A 12,008-nucleotide genomic window follows, 5' to 3' on the forward strand; every position below is an offset into this window, starting at 1 on the left:
TTTTTTTTTTTCTCAGTGAAAAGTCCACATAAAAAAGTATCCATATTGTCCCCTTGATTTTAAGGAAAATGTAATTGTTGGACATATGATTCCTGGAGACTACAATGGTGCATGATGCAGGGACCAGAGTCAGTTCTGATTCAGCTTTAATCTCACAAATTTAAGATCCATTCCTTATCTGTCCATCTTCATACCTTGTAGAAGTAGGAACATTGGTTTCTTAGCTTATTTCTTTCTTTCTTTTTTTTTTGGGGGGGGGAGCATTTAGGACAGGGTCTACAGGGTCTCACTATGTAGATCAGACTTGTAGTGATCCTCCTGTTTACATCCTCCCAAGTGCTGGGATTACAGCTGTGTGCCACCATGCCCAGTCACACCCAGCCTCAATAGCAGTCTCAGTACGTCCCAAGGACGGAGCCAGCAGGGCAGGCCCAGGGATCGAACTCCCAGCCCCTGTGTCTGCCTAAACAGGCACTTTAATCCACTGAGATATTTGGCCAGCCCTCTCAGCTTATTTGTTAATATTTTCTTCCCTCTGGCTTTCTTCCCATAACATATTCAGCTTTATTTTTCTTCATTCAGACACATTTCTTGATGTTTTGTAGCAAATAACTAAGAGATGTAGCAATTCATTATGACTAGGTCATTTTATATTTTCCAAGTGAGAGATTTGGGAATCAAACCCTAAGATGATGTATGCAGGAAAGGTGGCTAATCCTGTAATCCCAGCGCTCTGTGAAGTTTAGGCAAGAGCCCAGCCTGGGCAGTTTAGCCTAAAGACTCTCTCAAATTTAAAAAATAAAACAAAACACCAACATATGTGTATAATCAGTTCAAGCCCTGAGTTTAATCCCTAGTACCTCCAAAATTTAAAAAAAAAAAAGTATGATTGATAGAACAGTAAAAGTATAAAGCTGTATTGCTAAGTATTAACATAAGAAAAGATTTGAGTCAATGACCAGGCATATTGTGTTCCTGCAGGAACAGTTCCTCCTGAAGAGGACAATTTTTTTTTGGGGGGGGGGTGTTGGCAGAACCAGGGATTGAACTCAGACCCTTGCACTTGCCAGGGAAGTGCTTAATCTATCAAGCCATCTCCCCAGCCTCTGAAGAAGACAATTTGAATGCAGTCTCATCAAAAATAGACATGGAAGGGCCAGCTAGATAGCTCAGCAGATTAAAGCACCTGCTTAGGCAGATGGAGGGGACAGACTGGGGTTCAATCCCCAGCGTGCTGTGGTGGCACTCACCTGTAATTCCAGCACTTGGGAGGCTGAAAACAAGAGAATCATTATAAATCCAGTCTGTGTAGTGAGACCCTATAGGCCTTGTACAAAATACATTTTAAAAAAGAAAAAAAAATAGACACGGAATTTTAGTATTGAGATTGGAGATATAATTTAAATTGTTTTTATTTAATTAATTAATTTATTTTTTTGGCGGACATAAGGATTGAACTCAGGTCCTTGGGCTTGCCAGGGAAGCGCCTATTCCACTAAGCCACCTTCCCAGCCCCCTAAATTGTTTTTAAATTCTACTTCAAAGTACAAGAATAGCTAAGAAAATACTGAAAGTAAAGTAAATACTGAAAATACTGAAAGTAAAGAAAGCAAACTTAAAACTATAGATGTCTGGGTGTTTAAGAGTTAGCAATCAGAGTGGGCTTGATGGTACGTGCCTGTAGTCCCAGCACTCAGGGGGCTGAAGATGCTCAAAACTTTGAGGCCAGCCTGGCCACATAGTTGAGGTCAAAGCCAGCCTGAACTACATAATGAGACTTGTCTTAAAAGAACCAAAAAGAATTTTTTATAATTGAAAAAAAATCATCAGTCAGATCTGAATAGATGATAAATAGCATCACAGGGCTGAGGATGTAGCTCAGTGGCAGAGCCCTTGCCTAGCCTGTAGTTCTGGGTTTGGTCCCCAGCACTACAGAGGAGGATGGGGGAGATAGAGGGAAAGGGGAAAAGGAAGGACTGGAGAGAGGGAGAGAAATATTAAATCATTTCAGAAGTTAGCCTGGAAAATTAATTAGATTTTATCTACACTACAAGGTACCAAAATAAGATTTTAACTGTGTTTAAGAGCTGAATATAAAAAATGGAACCATTAACAAAAGAAGAGGAAGAGTGAATATCTAACTGCTTTCTAGATGAGTGAGGACATGTGAAACAAAGTATAGTTGAACAGCTTTGACTTTGAAAATTTTCAAAATATCACTCAGCAAAAAAGTGAACAATAAATCTAAACAGAAGATAACTTGAACCAAATATGAGAAAAGAATAATACCCTTAGTCATAAAGAGTTCTTGTCACTTAAGAAAAACAAATCAACAGTAACATACAGCTGGGCTTGGTGACACATTCCTGTGATCCTTGCACTTGAGAGACTTGGGAGGAGGATAATGGATTTGAAGCCAGCCTGGCCTACATAGCAAGACCCTGTTTTTAAAAACCATAAATGAGGGCTGGCAAGGTAGCTCAGCAGACTAAGCACCTGCTTAGACAAGCATAGGGACCAGGGTTCAATCTCCAGTACCACATGCTGTGCTGGCCCTGCCCCCGGGAGCACTGAGCCAGCCACCAAGACTGGGAATTGGTGGCACACGCCTGTAATCCCAGCATTGGGGAGGCTGAAGACGATCACTAGGATTTCTAGCTGCATAGTGACACCCTGTACCAAATACATTTTAAAAAAGAGTGAATAATAAATGACGAGTGAATGAATGACTAGACTGAAGTGGGATCAACAAATTTAAGCCCAGCCTAGGTAACTTAGTAAGACCCTCTCTCGAAATAAAAAGGGCTGGGGATGTAGCTTAGTATGCAGGCCCTGGGTTCACTATGTTCAAAAGGATGGATGTTGAAAGAATGATACTCAATTTTAAAATGCAAAAAATTAAATACTTTTGTCTCTAGCATATAAGAAGAAATTTTACTAGAAAGCACTTTGAAAGTGATTTCAAGATGGTTAAGGAGAATCAGTCTTTGACCTTATAGTTCTGCTTTTTAGAATTTGCCCTAAAGAATTAATGTGGTTCACTGTGTAGTTCAGAATACCCTTGGACTCACTCTGTAGCCCAGGCTGGCCTGAAACTCATGGTGATCCTCCTTCCTCAGCCTCCCGAGTGCTGGAATTACAGGTGTGTACTACCATGCCCGGCATCAATTTAATATACTTTTACATGTAAATACATTATCAATGTATCTTTCAGATACAGAACACTTCCGAGGCCCAGACTTGATGTCATCCCATCACCAAAAGTAAACACTATTACGACCTCTAATCATCATAGACTTATTTTGCCTACTTTTGTAGAGTCCCCCAGCAGTCAAATAGAGAACTGATCGAATTGTTGGATCTATATAGATGTTTTGATTAAACTTTTAAAGTGATTTTTAGCTAGATACAGTGGTGCACACCTGTAAGCTCAGTAATAAACTGAGGAAGGTGGACCACAAGTTTGAACCATCCTGGGAAACTTAATGATTTAACAAAATAAAAAATAACAAAAGGGCTGTAGCACAGGTTCAGTCCCAAGTTCAAGTAGAGGGATTTGAGGACGTTTTGCAGTATTTTCCTAGCGTGCATGAGGTCTTGGGTAGAGTCCCAAGTACCACACAAAAAGGGGAAGAAAAAATAAGTTTTGTTGTAGAGTTTCAGATTGAGAAGGTGAGAATGTTTTGGAGATGGATGGATGGTGATGTTTTTGCACAACCATGTGACTGTACTTACTGCCCTTGAATTAGACACTTAAAATGATTTAAATGCCTAATTTTGTATTATGTACCTTCTAATTCTAAAGTGTTTTTTGAAAAATAAGGTGGGTTTTGTTGTTTTGTTTTTTGTTTTGTTTTTGCAGTACCAATGATTGAACTCAGGACCTTGTGCTTGCCAGGCAAGCACTTATTCCACTGAGCTATCTCCCTGGCCCTGAAAAATAAGTTTAAAAGTATTTTGGAGCCATCTGTAATCCCAGTACTCAGGAGGCTGAGGCAGGAGGATTGCCATGATTTCGAGACCAGGCTGGTCTACTTAGTGAGATCAAAACCAGTTTGATGTATAGCAAGACCATATCTCAAGAAATTAAAAATCACAAAATTTTTAAAATGTAGTTTTGTAGAATATTTAAGAGTAAATAATCTCAATATAATTAATGAAAAAATATTCAGAATACCAAAACTAGCATAATCCTAGTTTTTGTGGATTGGAGGCTTTAATGTCTAGACACACATAAATGTGCATTATCTGTGCAAAACTTTGAACATTTAGGAGAGATTAGGTTACATGCCAATGTATCAATACTAGTTTTATTTTTGTGGTAATACTTTCTTTTTACTAAAAGTTAATGATACATATTCCTTTTACAATGAGGTAAAATGTAATAAAATTTTAATTAGAAAAGGCATTATTAAAAGGGAGAAAAAAACTTTCAAAAAACTGACTTACTGGATTTCAAAATGACTTCTTCAAGGCTCGTTCTCCTTAATCTCTTGTCTTCAAATACATATTTGCCAAGTTCCTTTTCTTTGGGCCTGATCCTAGGTAATGATCTTTACCTTTTCTCTTGTGTTAACCCAAATCCCTTTATGGTAACAGTTGATATAATTTTCATAGACCATCTAAGCTAACTGTGTATTTTTCCCCCAGGTATTGAATTGAAACACCTTTGTTTGGAATATATGACCCCATGGCTGTCAAATCTAGTCCGTTTCTGTAAGCATAATGATGATGCCAAACGACAGAGAGTTACTGCTATTCTTGATAAGCTGATAACCATGACCATAAATGAGAAACAGATGTATCCATCTATTCAAGCAAAAATATGGGGGAGCCTTGGGCAGGTATTGAGTTGCTCAAATATTTCTCTAGTGTCTCCTTTGAATAATAGCTATCTCATGCCCGCTTTGTGCTTGGTGTGAGGGATATGCAGTGTACAGAAACAGTTCATTATTTCAGAAGCAGATACTCACCCACCTCTTCATCTGGTTTGAAATTGTAAAAATCTAATGTACATCTCAGAACCAGAGAAAAGCTAATTATTTTACCACTCTTTTAGAGTTTAATTGTAGAAATCTAGTTTCATTTCTAATAATGTGTTCTATTCTCTACATACCAGGATGTCAGTAAATAATTCTTCCTTCCTTCCCTCTTTTCTTCTCCTTCCCCTTCCCTCTTCTCCCCTTTTCTTTTCTCTCTTGCCTTACTTCTCTCTGTCTTCTTTTTCTCCCCCTTCCCCATCCTCTGTCCTCGGCACTGTCTCTTCTCCTCTCTTCAAAGATTAAACCCAGAGCTTGTACACTGAGCCATAACCCCAAGCCTTTTCTTATTTTTCATTTTGAGATAAGGTCTTGCTGTGTCACTTGGTTGTTTCAGGTGGGGCTCTATTTGTGATCCTCCTTCCTCAGCCTCCCAGAGTGCTGAGATTACAGGCATAGACCAGTATGCCAAACTCAGTAAATGTTTCCCTATGGATGTTGCCTGGGACATTTACTTTCATTTATAGTTCTAGCAATAAAAAAAAACCCTGTTAAAATATAAGATGTAGCACTGGGTATAGTGATGCATGCTGTAATCCCAGCCCTCAGGCTGAGGCAGGAGTTCAAGGCCAGCCTGGACTGCATTGTGAGACCTTGTCAGAAGGAAGGCAAACAGACAGATTTTTTTTAATCTGACAAGAATTATACATATTGGGGTCGGGGAGATGGCTCAGTGGAATGGGCGCTTCCCTGGCAAGCGCAAGGGCATGGGTTCAATCTCCAGTTCCACCAAATTAAATAGATAGATAGATAGATAGATAGATAGATAGATAGATAGATAGATAGATAGTAAAATAAAGAATTATACATATTATTTCTTCAAAGTAAGCACTTAAGGAAGCAGTGCCTGTACTCAAACATTGCTGCAAATTGTACACATAATTTTAAGTGACCTTAGAGCTAGTTTCACAACTCTAGGAAATTTTCCAGTATTTGATGTTATTTTCTATATTTCAAAACAATTGAATTGGTCACTTCATTACTGTCTTAGAGGAACACAGAATGCTTTGTAAGTAAATGAAGTTGGTGATACAAATTTTTAAACTTAAATATTAATATCTTACTCAGAAGGAGTCAAGTGGATGTCTTCATCCTTCCCTGGATAGCTTATGATAAATTATATTTAATGATATATCTCTAGATAAAACAGTGTTTTGGAGCATTTAAGTAAAACAGAATCGTCATTTTGATTGTTCTATCTTTGAATTTTTTTAATTAAAAATTAACTTGTTAGTGTGATTGAAACGATTGTGTTTTTTTCCCCCACTTTCACTAGATTACAGATCTGCTTGATGTTGTACTAGACAGTTTCATCAAAACCAGTGCAACTGGTGGCTTGGGATCAATAAAAGCTGAGGTGATGGCAGATACTGCTGTAGCTTTAGCTTCTGGAAATGTGAAATTGGTCTCGAGCAAGGTAATCACTTTTCCTTTGCCTTATGACAGTGGCATAATATACTTGTTTCTGTCATCAAGAGGATTTTTTGTCTTGCACCTACATATTTTAAACTCGTTTTTTATTATACAACGCTTAGTTCCATATCTTTTAAAATTCTTCTTCTTTACAGGTTATTGGGAGGATGTGCAAAATAATTGACAAGACATGCTTATCGCCAACTCCTACCTTAGAACAACATCTTATGTGGGATGATATTGCTATTTTAGCCCGCTACATGCTGATGCTGTCCTTCAACAATTCCCTTGATGTAGCAGCTCATCTTCCCTACCTCTTCCATGTTGTTACTTTCTTAGTAGCCACAGGCCCGTTGTCCCTCAGAGCTTCCACACATGGATTAGTCATTAATATCATCCACTCTCTGTGTACTTGTTCACAGCTCCACTTTAGTGGTAAGTTCCAGGAAAGTAACTTGCGTTTCATCAGTTTCTCTGTCCTCTTTACTTCACCTAATTACTATACTTCTCTTGACTACTGTAAATGCACGTTGACTGCTATAAAGTGTGTATGTGTGTGAGTGTATTTTTATTTGTTTGTTTTTGTACTGGGAATTGAACTCAGGACTTGTGCTTACCAGGCAGGTGCTGTGCCTGCTGAAGTATATCCTCAGCAGGCACAGCACCTAAATTTCTTATGTATAATGATGTCTTAACACCAAGCGTCTGATATAGGTGTATAATGAGTTGCAATTTTGTCAGAATTAGAATAAATTACTTTTTATATCAAACTATAATAAAGATTTATGTAAACAGTGTAAGTTGACAATGTTGTATTAATCTGTAGTTAAACGGAGCTAAAGCATAGATAGATCGATCGATCGATCGATCGATCTAGGTTTAATTTAGGGAGCATGATTAATTTTTTTATGATGTTCAGATTTTCTAAATTGGAAATGAAACAATATCCTCAAATGTCTTTCTTGTTTCTTTTCTCTTTTACACAGAAGAAACCAAGCAAGTTTTGAGACTCAGTCTAACAGAGTTCTCATTACCCAAATTTTACTTGTTGTTTGGCATTAGCAAAGTTAAGTCAGCAGCTGTGATAGCCTTCCGGTCCAGTTACCGAGATAGGTCATTCTCTCCTGGCTCCTATGAGAGGGAGACTTTTGCATTGACATCCTTAGAAACAGTCACAGAAGCTTTGTTGGAGATCATGGAGGTATGTAAAGGACAATGATAGGAAATAAATGAAAAATAATTATTTTTAAATCTAGTACTGCCGTACAAAGAAATACCTATTTATTCTGCTGTTATACAATTAATACTTAAAACACTTTCATGGAATGTGTTATCAGTAACAATGTCATCTATAAAAATTTTTTTAAATAAAAAATGTCATCTGTATGCAGACATGGTGGCACATAAATGTAAATCTAGCACTCCTCAGGGCCAGGGTAGGAGGATACAAGTTCAAGCCAAGCCTGGGCAACTTAGTGAGACCTTGTCTCAAAATTTTAAAAGAGGGCTGTGGATGTGGTTCATTGTGGAGGCCCTAGGCTCTAGAGAGCTGAATGTAGCTCAGTGGTAGGCGGCTTTGATATCCAACCACTAAAAAGAAAGAAAAAAGTCATGTGTTTACAGTAATGATATTATAATGAACATTATTTAAATGTTTATTTAAAAATGTATGACATGTACATATTCAGCGTTGTCTCTTCCTACCCTTAGGCATGTATGAGAGATATTCCAACATGTAAATGGCTGGACCAGTGGACAGAACTAGCCCAAAGGTGTGTCCCAAATTACAAATAAGTATAAAAGCATGTGCATTTTTTAAAACATAGGGGCTGGATGCATAGCTAAGTGTTAGGACATGCCTACCACTTTGCCTAGTGTATGCATGGCCCTGGGTTTGAAAACCTACAATTAAAAAAAAAAGAAAGAAAATAAGGTATTGGTGCATAATAAGTATCATATTTAGTGTGTTCAGTAAAGACACACAAAGGTTTTCATAAGTTCTTTGAATCTTTTAATTGCAGATTTGCGTTCCAGTACAATCCATCTCTGCAACCAAGAGCTCTTGTGGTCTTTGGCTGTATTAGTAAACGAGTGTCTCATGGGCAGATAAAGCAGATAATCCGTATTCTTAGCAAGGTACTTCTCCCTCCCTCCTCCCAAATATATGTGGTTCCCAAGTTGTAAAGTATGTCTTCCTCTTCGCTTCTGAAGTCATTTAGATTTAACAAAATGTCTCTTGCCAGGCGTGGTGGCACACACCTGTAATCCCAGAACTCAGGAGGCTGAGGCAGGAGGATGGCTGTGAGTTTGAGGCCAGCCTGGGCTACAAAGTGAGTTCAAGGCCAGCCTGAACTGCAGAGTAAGACCCTGTCTCAGAACAACCCAAAACAAAAAGTCTTATATGTTCTTTATTAAACCTTTAAAAATGAATTTTCCTATTTTTCTTATTGTAGTTCTTTGAAGAAATTCTCTTTAGATGTCTTTCAAAGAAAAGTATTTTGCCTGTTTGTTAAACAAGTATCTTTATGTTTTCAAAGCAATTACATAGTAAAACTATAGCCTTATTTTAAACTACAAATTTATAATTACTATAATGTTTGAGTATTCAAATACAATATAGAAATTTTTAAAAATAAAAAATGTGTATTACCCTAATTCTCAAGATCAACATTGTGTTAGAAATAATTATCTTGCTTATCAAATAAGTAAATGATCCTAAACTCATTGGGAGATTTCAGTTTTAGAGTTAATGTTTCATTTCAGTGAAAGTAAAATGAAGAATTCTGTTTCCCTAAAAGGCACTTGAGAGCTGCTTAAAAGGACCTGATACTTACAACAGTCAAGTTCTGATAGAAGCTACAGTAATAGCACTAACCAAATTACAGCCACTTCTTAATAAGGTAATTATTGCATAGAATGTGAGTTTTCTTTCTTTTGGGTGTCAGTATTACATGCTTTTTTTTCTTTTCTTTTCTTTTCTTTTCTTTTCTTTTCTTTTGATAAAGAGCTCAGAAAATGGATCAAGAAGCAGTGATAGGAAAAAGCTGTAGTGAAAGCAGAACTTTTTGTCATAAAACTTAGTTGTTTACCAGAGTATGGTGGCACATGCCTGTAAATCCAGCACTTGGAGGCTGAGGCAGGAGGATCACCTTGAGTTCAAGACCAACCTGGACTACAGAGTGAAGCTCTGTTTAGGGGGGAAAAAAAAAATTAGTTTTGTGGTGGGGAGGTTGTTTTGTTTTTGTTTTTGTTTTTGTTTTTGTTTTTGTTTTTGCAGAACCAGGGATTGAACTTAGGCCCTTACACTGGCCAGGGAAGCGCTTATTCCACTGAGCCATCTCCCTGGCCCAAAAAAATTAGTTTTGTTTAAACGAGTTACATTAGCAAAAGAATAAGGATGCAGTTTGTATTCTCAGGTACCTGTAATTTTTTTAAATTTCACCAGTGCTAAAGAGATGAATTTGGGGGGACTTACTTTTTTTCTACTGTTAATTGAGCCTCTGATGCATGCTTAGTCCTATCTTAGAGGCTGAGAATTACAAAGCCAATAGAATTGCCTGCTTTCATGTTGCTTACATTCCAGGGTAGATGTGGGGGTTGAGGAGTGGATGGATGATGAACTAAGTAAAATATTTATTGTTAATTGTCATTACTGTGGAGAAATGTAAATCTAAGAGAAGTAAACCTGATCCTCAAAAGTGTTTGATGCTGAGTTGAGGGTGTTGTTCAGTGGTAGAAGACTTACTTATCAAACATTAGGCCCTGATAGTGTTTAAAAGGAGTACAGTGGCATAGCCATTCTTCATCATGGGCTGAGCTGACCTCGCCTTTCTTCCCTTGAGCAGGTTATTTAACGTATGTGGGCATCATGTGTCACACTGATGCGATGAATGGTATTACCTTCCAGTTTCTGGAATCTTGGATAGGCCAGACTTATAAGTCATTATAGAAAAATAAATACCTATTAGGTTCTAGTGAAATTAAATATTCTACAAACATCTTAATCTTTTTTCTTCTTCTTTTTTTTTTTTTTAATGTATTTGGTACAGGTCTTACTATGCAGCTCACACTGGGACTCATAATGATCCTCCTGTTTTCAGCCTCTGCAGCACGGGGATTATAGGCATGCACCACCTCACCTGGTCTTTTGGGGTGTTTTGTTTTGTTTTGTTTTTCAGTACTGGGCATTGAACTCAGGACCCTGCACTTGCCAGGCAAGTGCTTATTCTACTGAGCTATCTCCCCGGCCCACCACGCCTGGTCTTGATGGCCCGTTCAGCATACCCAGGGGTGGGGACGGGGGTGGCACAGCATGTGGTGTCTGAGATCAAACCCAGGTCCCTGTGCCTGCCTAAGCAGGTACTTAGTCCCCTGAACTATCTCGCCAACCCTCCAAACATCTTATTCTTAAATGATTTATAATTATTCTTTTTTTTTTTTTTTTTTGTATAAGTAAAAATGAGGTTCAGAAAGACTGCCTTTTCCAGAGTCCCATTCCTAATAAAACACAGAATCATGATTCTAATCCAGTGGTGATTGACTCTAAAGTCCTTATTTTCTTACATAGTACAGTGCTAAGTAAGAATTACCAATAACATACAGTTTTAATTCAGAGCAGGAAGGGAACACTATAGTAGTATGAGTGAGAAGAAGTTGAAAGGATAGAGCTTAAATGAAAGAGATTAGTGGCCAACCAAATAGCTCAGCAGATTAAAGCACCTGCAAGCGGGCACAGGGGCCAGGGGCTTAATCCCTGGGCCTGCTGTGCTGGCAATTGAGACTGGGTGTGGTGGCGCGTGCCTGCAATCCCAGCTCTTGGGAGGCTGTAAACAGGCGGATCACTATGAGTCCGATCTAGTAGTGAGACCCTGAACATCCTGTAGACCTTCCCTAAAATACAAAAAAATAAAAAAGAAAGAGATTGATGGGATGTAGTGTAGAGACAAAGGGAGCAAACCTTCGGTGAAGGTGCCGTGGGGGGTGGGACCTATACAAGCAGGGCAGAATGGTGGGCGGGCCATTCTAGTTTGAAGAAACTTGCCAAAAAGCAGTTTGGCAAGAAGGTTGTGAAGATTGGATAGAACAAAAGTAACACTGAACATTCTTCAGAAAGGAGTTTGAAAATTTTCTGCCAGACCAAGAAAAAAAACCAAAAGTCAAAAGCAAGACTGAGATCATTCCAATACTAGAGTGCACAGTGCACTGGCGTGGAGAGGAAGTAGAGGCCGAAGGAATCAACATTTAGAATAAACAAGATGGGCATGAAATAGTGTTATTGGCAATAAAACATTTATTGTGAATATATATATATATATATGATAGGATAGATATACAGCTATTTTCTCTTGGTTCAATGAGAAGATTTGTACTAATATTGTCTAGATAAGGTAGGTATGTCTGCATCTTGTCCTCTGAATAACTACTACAAAGGCAGTATGCAATGTATTATTGTAACTGTCCTACTAACCTGTTTTGAAACTTTAATTGCTGTTTTATCTTTTTTCTCATTAAAATGAATAATAAAAAATAAAATGATTATCCCTGCAAAAAAAAAAA

At 37.9% G+C, this 12,008-nt stretch overlaps 1 protein-coding gene across 6 annotated transcripts in view; it reads left to right on the top strand.

Moving 5' to 3' along the window:
• The window catches only part of Nf1 (neurofibromin 1), a 307,973-nt gene that overhangs the window by 243,469 nt on the left and 52,496 nt on the right, over positions 1-12,008 (top strand). For all 6 annotated transcript variants that reach the window (XR_002821949.1, XM_004635435.2, XM_023719976.1 and 3 more), the window contains 7 exons: positions 4,651-4,844; positions 6,316-6,456; positions 6,608-6,887; positions 7,439-7,653; positions 8,163-8,224; positions 8,474-8,588; positions 9,251-9,352. Coding sequence is in view for 5 of the 6 variants with exons in the window: in XM_004635435.2 (XP_004635492.1) it covers positions 4,651-4,844; positions 6,316-6,456; positions 6,608-6,887; positions 7,439-7,653; positions 8,163-8,224; positions 8,474-8,588; positions 9,251-9,352 (1,109 nt within the window). In the remaining variant the exon portion in view is untranslated. The remainder of the gene's footprint in view (positions 1-4,650; positions 4,845-6,315; positions 6,457-6,607; positions 6,888-7,438; positions 7,654-8,162; positions 8,225-8,473; positions 8,589-9,250; positions 9,353-12,008) is intronic.

Source organism: Octodon degus, unplaced genomic scaffold, assembly GCF_000260255.1.
Source record: "Octodon degus isolate 3935 unplaced genomic scaffold, OctDeg1.0 scaffold00072, whole genome shotgun sequence".
Lineage (NCBI taxonomy): Eukaryota > Metazoa > Chordata > Mammalia > Rodentia > Octodontidae > Octodon > Octodon degus.